The 17,949-nt window shown below is 36.3% G+C and overlaps 2 protein-coding genes across 3 annotated transcripts in view; one reads left to right on the top strand and one right to left on the bottom strand.

Moving 5' to 3' along the window:
• RPAP2 (RNA polymerase II associated protein 2) overlaps positions 1-274 on the bottom strand; it is a 39,284-nt gene extending 39,010 nt beyond the window's left edge. The window contains exon 1 of the mRNA XM_033067039.1: positions 212-274. Coding sequence (XP_032922930.1) covers positions 212-260 — 49 coding nt within the window. The 5' untranslated portion in view covers positions 261-274. The remainder of the gene's footprint in view (positions 1-211) is intronic.
• Positions 275-293: 19 nt separating this feature from the next.
• Positions 294-17,929, top strand: GLMN (glomulin, FKBP associated protein). 2 transcript variants are annotated; one of them, XM_033067035.2, is made up of 19 exons: positions 294-372; positions 1,903-2,021; positions 2,479-2,604; positions 4,015-4,134; positions 5,146-5,254; positions 6,436-6,682; positions 7,151-7,250; positions 8,239-8,426; positions 8,896-8,949; positions 9,571-9,601; positions 9,965-10,054; positions 10,554-10,595; positions 10,695-10,768; positions 11,077-11,161; positions 11,951-12,057; positions 13,169-13,232; positions 15,145-15,268; positions 16,649-16,731; positions 16,864-17,929. In XM_033067035.2, exons 2-19 carry the CDS (start codon positions 1,956-1,958, stop codon positions 16,969-16,971), a joined length of 1,818 nt encoding a protein of 605 aa, XP_032922926.1. In that variant the 5' UTR covers positions 294-372; positions 1,903-1,955; the 3' UTR covers positions 16,972-17,929. The 2 variants fall into 2 exon arrangements, with proteins under 2 accessions (XP_032922926.1, XP_032922927.1); XM_033067036.2 differs by lacking the exon at positions 294-372 and adding an exon at positions 383-528.
• Positions 17,930-17,949: the final 20 nt, after the last annotated feature.

Genomic DNA, 17,949 nt, shown 5'->3' with positions numbered 1-17,949 from the left:
AGCGGGCCGGCCCGGCCTGGCCCCTCACAGCCGGAGAGGACGGCGGGTCCCGGTCCCGCACCCGGCCCCACAGCCGACCACGGCCGGCCCGCCGCTCCCCTCCGCATGGCGGGTTGGGTGAGTCCGCCGCTGTGCCGGTCTGGGGGCACAGGGAGAGCCCAAAGCGCCAGGCGGGGGAGTGCGGGGCTGGCGTGCGGATCCTGGCGCTCACCTGCGCGCCGCCGGCGGGACTTGCCCGTCCCGGCCGCCATCATCGCCATCCCCGCCGCTCCGCCCGCCGACCTCTCACCCAGGGCGGAGCTGCTGCCGCGGCAGGGCCGGGCGAGGCGGCGGCGCGGAGCTGAGGGGTTTGTGTGGAGGGGCTGCGCTGAGGTGAGCTGAGGTGAAGTGAAATGAAATGAAATGTGGTGCCTTTGTGGATTTTAATTCAGCCGCGTGTTACAGGCTGAGGTTGGCAGCCTTTTCGTCCCAGCCTGGGTGTACTGCCCGAGAAGGGGCTGGGGTGCCTGTTTATTGGAAGGGAGTTTGGTGAGTGTTAATAGAACGTTTGGCATGATTCAGATCCTGTGCACTTGCCGCTGAAACCTCCTAAAAGATTCATTTGGAAACCGGATTAAGTATTAAGGCCGGAGACCATCTGCGAGCTCATCACCAGTAAATCCCTGGGGAAGCGCGGTGGGTGCTGGGGGCACGTTCGAGGCTGTAAGTACGTTGTGAAGTTACTGAGGGCTGAAAATGCAGCACTACTGGCGTTCGAAAGTGTGTTAAATTGTTTTGTCGGGATTAGTGACACTCTGTAAAATGAAGAGCTTAAATAGTACAAGGTGTGGTAAGAAAGTGTGTAGTAATGATCTGGTTAAAATGCCAGGCTAGAAAGGATAGGTTTCAGTGACATACAGATGTCAAAGTGGGCCGTGAAGAATAGAAAGTGAGTTGTTTATTCTTTGAATAAAGAAGGTCATACACAGATGCGTTTTAAGCTTTTGTGAGTTGTCCCCTTTTATGAGCATCCAGATAGGTTCATTATCTGTGTGTTACCTCTTATAGGGGCACTGGCGTTTAGCCTGTAGCAACCCACCACATTGGGTTAGTGAGGGGAAAGGCTGAGGACATTGCATGGAGATGTCTGTGTTCTGATTAATAGCTACCTAATTAACCAGGTGTAGGGCTAATTGACACTCATAGTGATCATATAACCAGGTTTAGGCCCATGGCATTACTTAAGACCATAACAGTTATGGCTGCTGCTGTGATATATCACATGGGATAACCAGGCTTGATTGTATTTTTAATTAATGGTCCTGGCTATGTAAAACTTGGTACATGCTTGCCATTACTCTAGTGTATCACTTTGTTATTTTTAGCAAGAAAGTTTTATATTTTAATACCTAGAGGTAAAAGGCCACTGGACTAGTTCAACATAGCTGCTAGAAAGAAATAGGTGAAACTGTATGTAATCTTGACTGGACTATTGGTATAAACTGGCATGGTGTTTGGATCAGTGCCTTCATATCCCAGACATCAGGGTAGTGTGTTCCAGTCAGGGCTCAGCAGAAGCTGCTCTGGTCAGAATAGTCACGGAAAATGTGGTGTTTCATGGGCATGCACTGAGCCCAGACTTGGTCTGTGTTAGCTGCAGTTTTCCATGTACATGCCCATAGTAATCACTGAAACCTTCAACTTCTTAAGGTGACCCAGATAATACTTGAAATATTGTTTCCCTATAGAAAATGCAGGTTCTTTCCTATCTGAAATACCATCTCCTGCAAATATGGGGAGTAGAATAATATAGTATACACTTCTTAAAATTGAATTTTCCTTTATTTTCTAATTATGTCTTAATATTTGTCTAGGTTGTTCTTATTTCTCTATTAACATTTTTTATAATGTGATTATTTTCAGCCTCTGTTTGAAATCCATGTGATATAATACTGCCCTCTTTGTAATAAATTTTCATGCCAGAAGAACACAGTCAAACAATAATGGCTGTTGATGAACTTCAAGCCATAATACAAAGATGTGTAAGTAGTTTTCTTTCCTTAGAAGAAGAAAGTCTAAGTAGTGTAAGTTTCTCTTCATATATTACACTGAAAGCCAAAATGACCTCAAAAGACAAGTCAGCTGTCAGTAGAACTAATTATGGGGCAGCTAAGTTCAGCCTCCATGTTTCATTGACTTGTCTGTGGTGCCTATCCCAAGATGCTTGATTATTTATTTCTGCTTCTTGGAGAAGGACCTAGGAACAAAAGCTGGTTGTTGTAGAAAACACATCTTCCAAACAGAATGCTGTAGTCTAGACTTAGTGCTATTGAAACACTGCCTTGTCTTCTGTAGTAACTTGGTGGCTTTTATAATATGTGAAAAATGTATAAAAATTACAGTGATACTGCATGTAATTTTTAAATGAAAGCATGGATTTTCTTATTTCTTATTTGACTTTAATAAGTATGGAGTTAAACATTCATATTTTCTTTCTAGCAAATTCTGGAAGAAGCTGATTTCAAAGGAGAAGATTTTAATCTATTTCAAGTAGCAGGTCAGAAATGTTTGGAAGATGGACATGCAGCTCAGTTATTAGAAGTAATTCAAAACGAGAAAAACAAGGTGAGTTTAAGTTTGCACTATGTATTTGTGTTTATTAACAAACATCTTTAAATGTAAAACTGCTTATTAAGAGGGGAAAGCTCCTTTCCCTGTGGAGCAAGGCTGTACATATGAATAGCTAATAAGTTGCCCTGTGTCAAGTGCACAGGTAGCTGTATTCAGGTAGCTCACAGAAACTCTAGTCCCAGCAATCTTTACAATAATAACTCTTCTTCTGTATGTGAAGCAAAGAGAAAAGGAAGCAGAAAAGCTTAATTAGGAGAAAGCAATAGTGTCCCACTTCTGCAGCACAGGGATTTCAGATGGTGTACTGGGTCTGGCTGGCATGGAGTTGGCTTTCTTCATGGCAGCCTGCATAGTGCTGAGGTTTAGATTTGTGGCCAAAACGGTGCTGATAATTCACCAATGTTTCAGCTACTGCTGATCAGTGCTTGTGCAGCATCAAGGCCTCCTCCATTTCTCACTCTGCCCCAGCAAGCAGGGAATCTGGGAGGAGACACAGCTGGGATGGCTGACCCAAAGCAGTGAGATATTCTACACATACAACATCGTGCTCAGCAGTAAAGACATGCAGATGGGGACCCATTCCAAAGGAGCTGGAGGCTGGCTGGGCATTGCTGTCCTTGTGGGAGTTGATCTGCATCATTTCCCTGTCACGCCCTGCTGTCTTTTGTCTCTCTCACTTATTACATTGTCCTTACCTCATCTTGGGAATTAGTCTGTTTTGCTCTTTTTGACTCTTGCCCCCATCCCACTGAGGGACAAGAGCAAGCAAGCGGCTGAGGGGTGCTTAGTTGCTGTCTGGGGTCAGCCTACCACAAATGGATATGATAATATTTACCATCTGTAGGAGCCAACTAGGCTGATACTAATTTGAAATACTAATGTCTGTGGGCATATGCTGGGACAATATACCAAATTGAATAGAGATAAACACAAAGTTCAGAAAGAAAGTGAAGGGTAGAATATTTTAGCACTGTTACATGAGGTTCACAGTCTACTACATGGGGTTCACAATCTGGTTTTGAATTTTGTGAATTTGGAGTAACAGCTGAACGTCTCAATCCCCTCATGAATAGTTTGTCCACATGTTCTTTCAGCACAACTCCTCTGCTCAGTCCTGTTTTAAATGTATTGTCACAGACATTTAGAAGTATACATTGACATGTCAATGTTAATAATTAGAAGAAAACTATACAAAATATACAGCTCTATTTATAGGTATGGGCAGAGACTACAGTGTGTGTCAAATTATGGTAAGAGTTGCTGAATACTCAGTGACAGTAATAGTAATGGTTACAGCTAGGAGGACACTGATCTGTTGTTGCTTTTGGTCTTTATATGTACAATTTTTCTGGGTTTGGAAGACATCCAATTTTGGTTTACTCTCTGAAAATCTGGTTTTTTTAGGTTATCATCAAGAATATGGGTTGGAATCTCATTTCTCCTCTTGTTAGATGTATTTTCATGTATAAACAAGGAGATGATAAGCGAGAACAATGCCTGAGGATACTCGATCAGTTGGCACAGGTATGGTTTTGAAATACATGATTATGATACAGCAATGTTAGAGAAATTCTGCACAAAAAGGGGTGCTAGATCATTGATCCATGAAGCTAGTACACAAACATATTTATACAATTTGATTCTGACAGTATTTGCATAATGAATCTGCATCACTACTTGGATAAGTGGTGCTCTTTGACGTTCCTTCACCTCACTTTAAAGGTACAGAGAATTCTGAACTCATGGTGTATGGTCGGTGGGTAGGGCTCTTTGTTTGGAAGTGGTAGGCTCAGCATTAGAGATGTGCTCCTCACATTAAAATGAGCTAAGTTGATCTAAAGGACACAATTTTACCTGAGTTAGCTAGCTTGTGTAAAACTTACAGTATGTTGCTGAATGTGTTTTCTAGTATCTAATTCAAGGTCTCTGTTCATGTTCTCTCTTTTGTTGTTTCAAAACTGTTCTGCAAGACCTTGCCATTTTCCACTTATCTGTCTGAATAGCATTTATTGTTCTCTTTTCTATGATTCACTCTACAAAGTCTTTTCCTTAAATCTTTCACCCTCCTTCAATATGAGAAACATTACCTGATTTTTCTGGAGTAGGATCAGAGAAATGTTTTAACCTGTAAAAAACTCATTCTCTTTAATTTACGCACTTCAAAAACAACTTGCAAACTTTATAGCTTGAGTTAAATTCATGTTCAAATTCTACTTCGCTCTCTGTTCCTAAGGATTATTTTGCAAAGGTACTGTGAGTTTTTACAGCCCATACAAATCAGATTTAGTGTCAGTTTTTACTATTTTATGTTTTCAGCTCATATGAAAGTGTACACACAGGTATGCTCCACAGTAGATGTTAATTGTAGGCATGTTTCGTATTTTCATAATTGTTTCATATTTGCTTTCTTAAATCTTGGTTGTTCAGATCTTCTCCCTTGACATTCAGGAACTTCTGTATTGACGTTTGCATATGATTAAGGTTTTTGGTTATGACCGTGGTTATGTAAAAATATGAATTGTTCCTCTCTTGCAGCTCTGCAATCCAAAGGAACTTTTTTTGGGTTTACTTGAGCAGATTGAGCAGACCTCTGGAGAGCAAGTGTGTCAAACTGTCATGTTACTGCTTCAACCTTTGCAGACAGGTGGGATTCAGTTTATCATTTGATTTCTGAATTAAATTATTTTCTCATTTATTTATTAATTTAGTATAGCCTTTGCTGGAACAGTTTCAGAATACATCTGTCCTGACAAGCTTTGCAGCCTATTATGTTCTGCAAAATAACACAGGGCATAAATTTCATGCTTATATTGGCCTGCTAGGAAAAGATTTTAGACAGGACTAATAGCATCAGTTGGAAAAGCAATATTCAGCTATTTTTCATCATTTACAAGAATGTGGTCCTGTGACAGTTGTATTTAGAGATGTAAAGCACTCCTACTGTGGTTGCAGAAATAGGGAATCACATGGAATTATGAAATTCTTTATTATTTGACTTTTAAAACGTGCAATTATATTTTTTTTATAGTATGAAACTGTCACTTTGATTGAAGCATGTTGAAATACTTTATTGGTGAGGGGGGAGTGTTATTCTGGCTTACAAATGAAAATGTAAAATGTTGGGTTTGGCCATTCTCTTAAGTAGGTAGCAAGCAGTAGTTTCTGTTTTGTTATGTGAGATGAAATTAAGTGTTGTGCATCAAGTTGAAGTCTGATTGTAGCACTCTCCAGGATATGTTATTGTATTATTTTAGATTTTAACAAGAGAAATACGGGGTTTTTTGGATAGCCAATCTGCAATTAGTCTGCATTGAGTCCAATTAAAATGAAGAGTCTCTGGTGCTACTTCCTCAGTCTTGGAGAGTCTCTGTTACTTTTGCCATGGAGTAAAAGCCAGTCAGTTCTCAGCAGAAAAGCTGGGCTATTGTCTGGTTTTGCCAAGCACAAAAGGAATCAAGTAATAAATGCGTTTTCTGGGTCAGATAGGTATGTTTCACTTAGCTCAATTCTAGAAGAGCAGATTTTTTTATTGGATCCTCATCCAGTGCTGAGGAGAAAGGAAGAACATTAAAATGCATGACAGATTTAATATTTGTTATTTGCAAATATATGGCCATGGTGACTATATTAAACTAGGCAATGATGTTTAGTCTTACTGGGTTTGCTCAGGTGATTTCAGGTATCAGTCCCTCTCCTTCCCTGAAAACAAAATGTTTTCTTGCCTAGTCACGTTGTTTTTCTTCATGTTTTCCTCTGCTAAATAATAACTTAATGTCTCAAAATGTTCTCTCTTCTTTCCTCCATTTTTCATTTTCTTTCGCCCAGTGCTGTTGAAACTTCAGAACAAGAAGGCCTACTCAGTGGGTTTGTCATTGGCCATGATTATGAATCAGCTCACTCCCTTACCTGTACCTTACACAAAACAACAAATCCAAGAAGATAAACTTGGTCTCTGTCAATGTTGTAATGCAGTGGTGGACTTTGCTAAACCTTTTGTGAATGAAGTCGTTAAAAATACAGAAAAGTCATCAGAATACAATGACATGGAGCTGAAAGAAGAATTAATAAAATTGTGAGCATTTTTTGTCTGTATTATATATTCCTGTAACTTAACAAAATCAGTAATGTGCATTTATTATATAGGTAGAAAATAAATAACCTTTTAGTGTTTTATAATGCTGCCAACATATATCTAACTAATGTGGTATTTTAACAAAGAACCCCTAAATAGACCATATATATTTCTGCTTTCTGTTTTGGAGAAGGAAATGGTAAAGAACTCTTAGTTGCTGCATCATGAACCTGATTTGGTATTCCTCTGTTCCTCAAATTTACAACAGTGAGAATAATCATAGTCTGGTGGTGATGTCTAAGTGATGCTTCTACAGGAGATGTTGGGTTTTTATTTTCTTATTTTCCTTGGAATACCTTGAATAGCAGCAACTGATATGAATACAGGCATTATTCTTGGTCATCAATGACACTATCATAGTCTGTACTTATGACTGTTGGTGATTTATTCCACCTCTTTCTTTTTCAGCTGTATGAAAAGCCTGAAATATCCATTATTGACAGCTCAACTTGAACAACTTGAGGGCATTGAAGAACATCCTTTTCGGCATTTTGCAACTGAAATTATAGTGAGTGCAGTTGAAATCATTACAGTGTGTGCAGAAGCAGTGGTCTAGTTCACAACTGCCTGTAATTTGTACTAGTGCTCATTTTGATTTCTGGATTGGTTAGTGGGGTGACTTACTGGGCTGTGTAAGATATATCCTGCCTTTCCTGTTGGGCACAGTCTGAAATCGTGTTTTTAATGCTAATTATGAATTACCTGTTGTTCTCTTTCTCAATAAACTTCTGTCTATGGCATTAGATAGTGAGAGCTAAAGCTGAAGTCAGAAAATCACGCTTTGACGTCTTGCATAATCCTAATGTTCCAAAATGTGCCATCCTGGATGTTGGGTTTGTGCACCTCCAGAACAATGACCTTAATCTCCCCATTTCTCTGTAACGTGTGCAGGAGGAGTTATGCCATGTCCTCAGCCACATGAAGGGCATGAGGGGGTAAACACTGTGGTATTTCTGATGTACAGATGTCAGGTGTTCCTTGTGTTGTGCATCATGGGAAAGAAAGACCATACAAAGCAAATCTAACTTTAAATCAGGGCTGGCCTTTAGAGGCTAAATGTGGTGGTCCATATTGATTAGTGAGAAAAAACAAAAATACTGAGTATTTTGTGATTTGAAAAACAGATTTTGTGACATAATGTTTTCATTAATTTATTGTTACTGGTAGCATTGGGGGTAAAGGAGCTAAACAAGGAGTTTGCAGGTGGTCTTCATTCTGTCTTTTGCTAACTTTTGTGTGCTTGACTTTGCTATCTTAGTAACATTTTTCTAAAACTAGTTATTTTTCCTCCAGGATATTTTTTTTTGTGTGTTTGTGAATATATCAGAGATGTCACATATTTGTATTAATTTATATATTACAAACAAACATAACATTATATTAATTTATATCCATGCTGTACAAGAGAATATATGTAAATACAGCTAGAACTTTAAAACTGAATTGGTATACAGGTATTTTAAATGCAACTTAGGAAATCTGTTTTTATTTTTTAGGACATTTTGTGGAATATAGGAGAATTGATACCATTAGTGTTTGTACATCATAAAAGCAAAAGTCCGCACTGGGAGAATCAGGAGTTTGCAGACATAGAGCAAAAGAATTCCGCCGATTCTTTGGCATGTCTGTCATATCTGATCTTTGTTCAGCATTTGGGTGTCGAATGCTTTCCAGTGGTTTTTAGGTAAGAACTATTGTTTCTTGCTTATTGTAAGGCTGTGCTTTGAAGATTCTTTCTGAGTGGAAAATAACTTTATTTTTGAATAGTTAAGGATTAATATTTCAGTAATATTAATTTTATGTCAACACTTGTGCATTTATATTTTATATAACTTATATAAAGAACATAATAACTAAATGATATAACTAAATATATAACTATTATTTTAGTTTAATTTTAGATGAGCTGTCCTTTAAAAGGCACTACTATGATTAGTCACGTGCTGAAGATTAATGTGTATTAATTGTTCATTTACGTATCTATGGGCAGTTTCCCCATAAGTTCTTTACAGTGATTGTATATTTTAAAAAATCAATAATTTTAGAAAGAGATTTTAATTTTTAAAAAGAATACTAGTCCTGTCAAATATATTAATTATGTGCAAATTTATATGGTTTATGCAGTTCAATGTAACCTGATTCTTCTCTTCTAGTCCTTCATACCTCCTGCTGCGCAATATGACACATATTGAAGTGCTGCTGAAAAGGTAGGGTTTGTGGAATTTTCAGGTCTAGATAGTGGGTGTGATCTTTTCCAGTAATTCATTAAAAAAAAATTGAAATATAGAAAAGTTCAGAGGAGGTTTATACTTGAGCATTAAAATGGCAAGTTCCTCCACAAGATGGCTTCTCTTACTAAGAAGCAGTTGTCTAAACATTTATGTATTGTTTTCATCTTGTATTGCAATATCATTTTTTGAAACTTTATTCTGAAAGTGTAAAATTAATAGTTAAAACACATGCAGAATAATTAGTGTATACTTACTTGCCCTTCTATAACAATTATTGCCAAAAGCAACTATTGTGAAAGTATTTATTTTAATTTAGTCTGATATGATATGCAAAATGATTTCTAAAGGAAACCAAACTTTTCTATATATACCAAGGAGGAAAGAAGTAATTTTTAACTGTGAAGAGATGGGTCTAATGTTCAATTTCTCATCAGCAAGTTTAGTCTAAAAATCTTTGGAAGAATAACAAAGATTCTCTATTTAAAAAATAGAATGCAAATTGTTGAGGGACAAGTTCTTGTTTACTTCTGTTCTACTAAATATTTTGAAATATCAACTGTCTTTTTAATTAACATTAAATTTGATTTTTTTTTCTAGAACAGAAGAATCTGTATTATCTAAAGGACTTGTAAGTTGTTTTTTTAAATTAAATTTTCAATGTTAGAATGTTTTATTTTTTTCAATTTAAGGTGGTGAAACTTTTGTTTCTCCTCGTAAGAGAGGTATAACTGATAATAGTTCCAGAAATATTTTGAGGCTTAATTAAGTATTCTTCAGTCTTATAAATACATGTATTTATTGAACTTTCTGGTCCTGCATAGATGTTTAAATTACAGCTATCACTTAAAATTTCAGCTTCTTGGAACTTGCAATGTCTGAAGGAGTATTTATGAGCGAAGGCTGTTTTAGCCATGAAATGTTAATCTGATAAATTAATGTCCTGTATATGTACATAGTGTTGGCATGTTTCTTTTCTTTTCCCCATCTGCAGGATCTGTTTGAGAGCTGTTTATTGAGAATGGACGATAACAGCCTTCTCCATCACTATTTAGAATTCAGAGACTTCATTAATGTACCTCAGGTAATAAGAAACAGTGTACAGAAATCTTCAAAGTTGGATTAGAAATAATACCTAGCTGTCCTCTAGATATTTGAGAGAGGGCATCTTACTGAACCTTTATACACCTGTGCTGTTAAATTGAAACCTTCAGTGTCATGCTATACAGAATTGTCTTTTCTACCTGCTGTAGAAAAGTGACAATTAAAACACATCCAGTGTATGTACAGGTCACTGAAGCAGGTGGGTACAGATCTTAGTTGAAAGGTGGTAGTTGCTCGTTTTTGTCTCCTCCTTGCCACTCTGCTGCTTGGCTACATTCTTACTTGGAATGAACAAATAGTGTTCTTGCAGATCAGCCCTGGGACCACTGAGGCTAGCATGAATTTCTCTGAAGAGAATCTTTTATAATCACCTGGACATTCTCAAGTCTTTTTAGAGACTTGAGCAGATTTTAGTCAGTGTGATGTAATGTAATAATCTGTATGTAATTATAAATTGTATTTCCTTTTTCTGATTGCAGGATTTAGTGAAAATTATGACCCTTTGTCCCATGGAGCATATGGTATGTTAAGTGACCTACAGAATCAGTTGGATAGTTGGATTCTGAATGCTGAATTAATTTTTTTTAAATTTATCTGATAAACATATCTGTTTCCTTTAGGGAAAGAAGAGTTTAAATATTTTGCAGTTGTTTATAGACAAGTTTGATACAGAGGGAAAATACACATTATTCAGGTATGCATCCAAGTTACTGTAGACTGTGTAATATCAGCCCTAGTGCAGCTTAATTGCATCAATACAATGATTTCTGACAGAATTTCCAGAATTTCTGATAAGTCACATTAATATGTTTATTTTTTGATAAATAATGAATTTCAATTGCCTCATAAAATTAGCTGTCTTATGTAAGCCAGCACTTAAAGGTTACATAGTCATACTGTTCTTCTGTGGTAAAACTCCCACTTAGTGAATATTATCTAAGTTTTGAGCTAACACTATGGGCAGCTTTAAAAAGATAATACCTTGGTTTTGTTTGTTTGAAGGTGTTTACTGAAGACAAGCAACCATGCTGGTGTGGAAGGATACATCATTAAAAACATAAAAGATCAGATTCACTTAGCGTTAACGGTGAGGCTATTACCAATAAAAACCAAGTTACCTTCTCAAAATTCTATCAGTATGGTGTTGGAAGAATGTCTACAACTTAAACTTTGAGTGATGCATTAAAAAAATCCACTTTGAAAAGACACATAAGACTAGAAAAGTTTATTAAAAGCATTACTTTGGCTTTTTCTGTCTATGCATATTTAGGTTATAATTTTACAGTTGTATTTTTAATTGCGCTATCGTATTGTATTTTTCTAAGAAGTTATTATCTTTTCTGTGCTTGAAAATACATTTCTTTCTTAAAGTGGAACTGCTCAGTATATCTTTGATCCCTAGAGTTCCTAATTTTTGGTATATAATTCAAATAGTACAGCCCAGATAGAATTACTAATTTTTTCTTGGCTTTTATGATGACAGTCAGCATTTTATTATGAGTGCTTTGCAAATGAAAAATCCATCAGGAAGGGCTGGGCTAGATCAAAGCCATTTTAATCTCGTATGTTATAACAATTATACCAGAAAGTTGGGAAAATTAATTAAAACTCAATGATTAACTTTTTACTATGCAGCTTCAGAATTCTCTTTTACTACATTTCTTCCATTTCTTCCCTGGCTGTCAAAAATATAAATAATTTTAAAATGATGTAAAGGCTGATTTGTGTACTTTGTTCACAGGTCAATATTAAAAAATATTTCTTCCAGTGTTTGATTTTTTTTTAAAAAACTTTTCTGTTTTATGCAAGTTATTGTTACATTATTTAAGACCTAAATTTTGCACTCAGCTGAACTTTTTTTGTTTTTTTTCTTCAGGAGTATGACAACATTTGGTTTACAGGACACCACCTGATCTCCCTTCTAGATTTAGTACTTTCACTTCCAGAAGGTGCTGAGACTGATCTTCTGCAAAACTCAGACAGGTGAGTTGTAATCGCAATTAAAAATGTTTTTCCTTTCTTCATTATTGAAAAAGATCTTAAATTACCTTACTACAATAATATATGCTGTCATGTAATTAATGAGGTGACAACATCACTGCATTTTAAGGTTTTGGAACTAGAAATAAAAATGGTCCCTTATTTTAGCCAGCTCTGCATAGAAGAATATCACAATGCCATTATGTTAATTTTTAGCAATAAAAAAGGCTGTCCTCCTCCATTCCGAGGATGTAAGACTTCAGAAATTACATAACTAATGGGATGAGCATTATTTCCTCAGCAATGGGTGGTTTGTCAGCTCTCTGCAGAATTAGAGATCTTTTCTTGGAGGAATATAAGCAATGTGGTGTGGTGTTTAATATGATATGGGGGAATAACAATTATCAGATGCAGGGAATTCCCTGACTATCAGGGGAATAATTATCAGATGCAACCTACAGTGCAAGGCATCTTTGAGGCAGTTTCACACATTGCTGCTGGGAGTCTCATGAGTAGGATTACAGATCCACCTGAACAGTAAATAATTGCATTAAAAAATAAAAAAAATAACCAAAATGTGTCTGAAACGCCTTGTGTATATAGGGTAAGTTTTCCTGTATGATAAGTAATATGATGATGCTTGGGCTTGTAAATCAGTGGGGAGATAATGTCCAGATGGACACATACCTGCTTAAAAAAGCCCAGAAGTATGATGTCTAACTGTACTTGTTATCTGGAAAAAACAATAAATCATTTCTGCTCAAAAGAATAGTAAAGGAAAAACAAAAAAAATATTTTAGCACACTCAAAAGTAAAAATTCAGTACAGTAATAAAGGAAATTGTGATACATATTATAAATTCTGTGATAAGGTTCTGTCTCTTGAGAGAATTCTTTCCCTTGCAATCACTAGCCTTCTCCAACCTGAGAACAGTTTCAGTTTTACCTGCAGTGTGAACTGTTGCAGGGACATCACTACTGCTCTAGGTGGAGCTATACTGCCCAACAGATGGGTGGTTGCTTTTTGTACAAATGGTTACTCCTAGCATGTCTGGCTAAGGGACAATTAGAATTACTGTCCTGGTAATGGGTACCTGTATGTTTTTAATTCACAGGATTATGGCATCACTCAATCTGCTGAGATACTTGGTCATTAAGGATTGTGAAAGTGACAATCAAGTACGTACTGTTTGATTTGAAAATGATTGATTAGCTGAGAGGTGAATTTGCATGAACACTGTTATCCTTGATTGAAAAAACGTGGGGTTTGCTTTTTTCTTTGCTGTGGTTAGTTCCCCAGAAGTGATGCTTTTATTACGCAAAACAAACTAATTATTTTACTCTGCCTGTTGAACTGTGATCTATGTCCACGACATTAAAGTATGTCACCACAAAATCACATACTCAACAGGTATTCCCAAATAAAAAAATTATTATTTTTGCTTATTTATTTACTGGTATCCCTCAAAGCTCCAGTTGTATTTCTTTATAGCAATAATAATACAGAAAAAAAAATCAGATCTATTTTTAGACTAATTTGAGATCTAGGAATAAATTTTTAAGTGCCTAATAATGTAACTAATCTAAGTAGAATAACAGTGAAATAATTTGTCCTGATTGCCAAAACTGTGGGGGCATTTCTAATTTACTATTGATGTAATTAGTTAATATTGGCAGACTGTATCTGTTTGTCATATTTAAGAGGTGATTACTATTTAAGTACTCACAATGGTCTCCTCAGTTACATAAAAATACATAGCTTTGTAAGGAAAGTAAGAATTCCTCTTTTATTCCTAATAAAAAACTACTTGTAGTAGTATTCAGCTGCTCTAACAGTGCTGTCTAGTACCTGGCAAAAAGAATGTCCATACAGGTTGAGGAAAAAAATAGCATCACATCTTCTGAAGATTTTCCCTTAAATTTAGCCTCTGTCAGTTCTTCTTGACTTCCTCCCTGTCTCTCTTCATACAGTGCAAGTGAGGCAGAAAGAAAATGCCTCCTTTCATGTCAGTTCAGATATTTTGATTGCTGTGTAAGAAGCATTTTCATTAATCAAGTTTAAAAATAAGTATTTTTCTGGAAAGTTCCTTTTTTTAGCCACATTCTGGTGGAAGTAATTACTGTTCTTATTTAAATTAACTGTGTCATTTAGTATTAAAATGTGGTGAATTTTCCACTGTTGTTAGTGGACTCACTCTATTTAACATTGAAAATTCTTGTTTTTATCATCCTTAATTCTGCCCTTTCAGGATACTGCCTGAAGAAAGGATTGTATAAATGGCTCCTATATCCAAGGACACAAAGGCTGCTTTGTATTTGTTTTCTTCTACAGCAGTTTGTAGCAAGCTTATTTTCCTCTCTGTGACCCTGAACAGCCTTGGTTTTGAGCATCTTTTCCTTGCACCTTCTGCTCCTGAGTGTCATTATTTAAACTCCTTCTTTCTACCCATCTCAAAGTGGAGAGAGTTTTGTTGCCACTGTGGCTACTACCATGCTGAAGGATGTGAGAGTAGCAGATCCAGTAACATTCTTACAATGCTTTTAAAATGCAATATAGACATATGGGAAGCCTGATATTTATCGTAATTTTCATTTGGCATCACATACAGTATTAATTCAGGAATGTTAATCTAAATATTGGTTCTGTTTTACTGCTGAGTTATCTGAGAGGAGCCTACAACTGCCATTTACTTGCTGCAGAGATTCTAGCCTGAGAAAGGGTCTAGAACCTCCCCTCCAACACATCAAGATTCTTTCAGCTTTGCTTACAAGAACAAGTTGAAAATGTGCATTTCCATTTCTGTAGTTACCACCTGCACACTCAGTCCTCCCTCCCTCTGCAACTTATTTTGTTTTGACTGCTTCATCAGGCAGTCAACAAATAATGTAAGGGAGAGGAAGAGAAGCTTAAACATCCATCACAGTGCTGTTCATGCTTAAATGCATGAGTCTGAATTACTTTTTCTCTTTTTTTCCTCCCACCACAGAGGTGTCTGTTAGAAAAACTAGTCAAAAAACTTGTGCTCAAAAGCTTAGTATTGCAATGCTTCATTGAAACTGTTTTGTAACCTTCTCTGTTCTGTTTGACTAGACTGGTGTATGGACCACACTTGGCAAGATAGAGCAGAATTTCTTAAAACCACTGCGTGTAGGACTCAATATGTCAAAAGCACATTATGAAGCAGAAATAAAAAATAAGAAAGAAAACAGAAAAGGTCAGTTTTTATTGGTTTTTTTCCTTAGCTTTATTCATATCTAGAAACTTTGGTAATCCTTTGGAAAAGAGGAACTGGTGAATGCTGCATATATCAGGATTTATTTAATTATTGACACTATTCCAAACTTCAAATAATGATTCAGTAATTTCTGTATTAAAAATTTTCATAATTGGGCAGAAAAATCTGAACTTACCAGTCATCACATTTATACATCTTATAGAAACCTGATAGAACTGTCACATGAAGACCTTCAGAGCTTGTTCTGCATTTATACTTTTGATTTTAATGTTAAAAAGGAGAAACTAAGCTTCTCTGAATACATAACCCTTAGGTTTCATACCAGGTGTGGGAGGGTTAATGAGAAAAAATAAGTCACAGTGCTCTCTAAAGCCTGAAGCATTACATTCATTTCTTTAATACATTATTTTTTTTTAATCTGACACACAGAATCAGATTCTGCTCTGGGTTAAGCAGACACATTGCATGGGGCACAAGAGCTGTAGCTGCTTTAGGCAATCTCTCTGTATGTCAGATCCTCTGTTCCTTGTGGTCTCCAGTATAATTAAGACAGCCCAAGGAATTTGTCTGCTACTAAAAATGTCAATACAGCTTTTTGCCCCTAGTCTTATCTTCTTCCACTGCAAACTATGTACTTAGGAGGCAAAGAAGGGGATTTTTTCTCTCAAGACAACCTGTGGATATCTTTCTAAAGGAAATCCTTCAAAATTAATCAGGAAGCTTTTTACTTAAGTCCCTCTTACACTTCCCTAGCCTTCAACAAAGTATAAAGACATTTGAGTTTGGGAGAGAAGATCTAACTTGTAACAGTAAATGGTTTAGATTTCTTCCCTAGTGTTTAATCTTTGTAAGCATTACACTGAATTTCAAATATGTGGTCTGAATGTAAGAGCTTTTCCCCTTATTTTTCAGACCTGTCCCTGTAGTTTAGCCTGCTGCAAGTAATCTGTCTGAAACAGAGAAGCCTGCAGCCTTTTCATAACAAAATAAATATTTAATGTCTGGATTCATTAAGTCAAGCTAAAGAACCTCCTACTATCTCCCTGGATGTGGAAATACTAAAAATGTATCAAAACCAGGCCAGATAGCATTTTATTTTTTCCTTTCAAAGAGCATGTGAGCTCTATGAAATTGGTTCCAGTTGCAGATCTTGCCTGTTTAGTAATGTAGGTGTTTGTGTTATACAAAGTATAAAGGTATCATCCAACTCCATCTTTCTCTTAAGGTTCAGCACCCTCTATCATGTGTTTCATCAATCCTCAGATTTCTGTTCTTAACAATTACTGTTGTGAAATGCTGATATTTTAAATATTCTTTTTAATTCTAAGAGTCATGTTGGTTTCGTGTTTTCTTCTACAGAGGCACAGAGTTCTAACACAGTTTGTTCTGTAACTGTTAGTGGGGAAAAGATGCCTGCCATGACTACTGGAATGCAGCTTCAAGTGAGTTTGTACTTCCCTTCAGTCACTCAGAAGTACTGATATTTCTTTTTTTCAGTGTGGAGATAAAGGCAAATGTAAAATGGGTAAAAAATAATTTAATAAAAATAACACTCATCTTTCTTGTCATTTCAGGTTTTACACTCGGCTCTCTTCACATTTGATTTAATAGAAAGTGTTCTAGCTCGAGTAGAAGAACTCATTGAAGTGAAAACAAAAGCTGTAATGGATGAAAATAGTTGAGGCAGCTGAAGTGTTTGAATTAACATACTCCTGGCAAGATCATTTGGACTATGGGACTTCAGCTCCAAGGGAGGCTATGGCCCTTTAGAGAAGAGCAATTTAGTGTGGGCTCCAGAAGAACTGCAAATGCTGCTCTTCATAAGTCTTGTTGCTGTTCTTTTTTATTTTCTTTTGCTCTTGTTGCATGTGATTTGCAGGTATGGTCTATTTACTCCTCTTCAGAATTTGATGCTTTTTCTTAAGTTTAGCAACTAAAACCAAAGCAGAGGTGTGTTCTTCTCCATGGCAAGGAAGTATGGTTAGGCATTTATTTTTTTAATTTTCAGAATTTGTTGGGTAATAGTTGCTGACTGCTGGTGTGAATTACAAAGATTTTTATCAAGTGATTGAAGAACTATTAATTAAAAAGCATAAGATATTTTTATTAGCACATTTTAATGTTGACAAACTTCTCTATTTGCAGACAGGACTGTAAGGCACAGATAGATAACAGTGCAGAATATACTATCTATAAACAGTAAAAACACTGTGGCAAAAGAAACCAAGTTTAAAGAAAAACACATCAACTTTTGAGCCAAATAAGATGGTAGAACTCAGTACCATAACAGGTAACACTTGTTAAAAAACATTTTAAGGCTGCATGTATACAGCTGCTGTTTTTAGGGATACCTGTATTTTGGAATTATTTTGATCAAACGTATCTTTAATCATACAGTTTTCCTTAAAATATAGTAAATATTTTGGGGAATTATTAATAAACAGATGAGCCTCTAAGGTCAGAACCAAGTTAAAAGTAAGGATCACTTTTCTATAGTGCAGCTAAACCACTTTTTTCCCCTCCCTAGAAAGCACATTTGGTATCAAGTACGCTGTTTTTCACTGTATAGCTGTTTAATATGAATTTTCTTTCCAAACGCATATGTTGTATGTAGACTTTTGAAATGTAACTATATTTTTAAGAATATTTTATATTTTGTT

Source organism: Catharus ustulatus, chromosome 9, assembly GCF_009819885.2.
Source record: "Catharus ustulatus isolate bCatUst1 chromosome 9, bCatUst1.pri.v2, whole genome shotgun sequence".
Taxonomy (NCBI): Eukaryota; Metazoa; Chordata; class Aves; order Passeriformes; family Turdidae; genus Catharus; species Catharus ustulatus.
This window is presented reverse-complemented; position numbering and strand designations above follow the sequence as displayed.

Bases quoted from the DNA above. Each gene is read 5' to 3' on its own strand.
- GLMN (XM_033067035.2), top strand. From the start codon at position 1,956: ATGCCAGAAGAACACAGTCAAACAATAATGGCTGTTGATGAACTTCAA. The intron at 10,769-11,076 runs GTATGCATCCAA...GTTTGTTTGAAG, and splicing joins GGAAAATACACATTATTCAG to GTGTTTACTGAAGACAAGCA. The intron at 15,269-16,648 runs GTCAGTTTTTAT...TTTCTTCTACAG, and splicing joins TAAGAAAGAAAACAGAAAAG to AGGCACAGAGTTCTAACACA.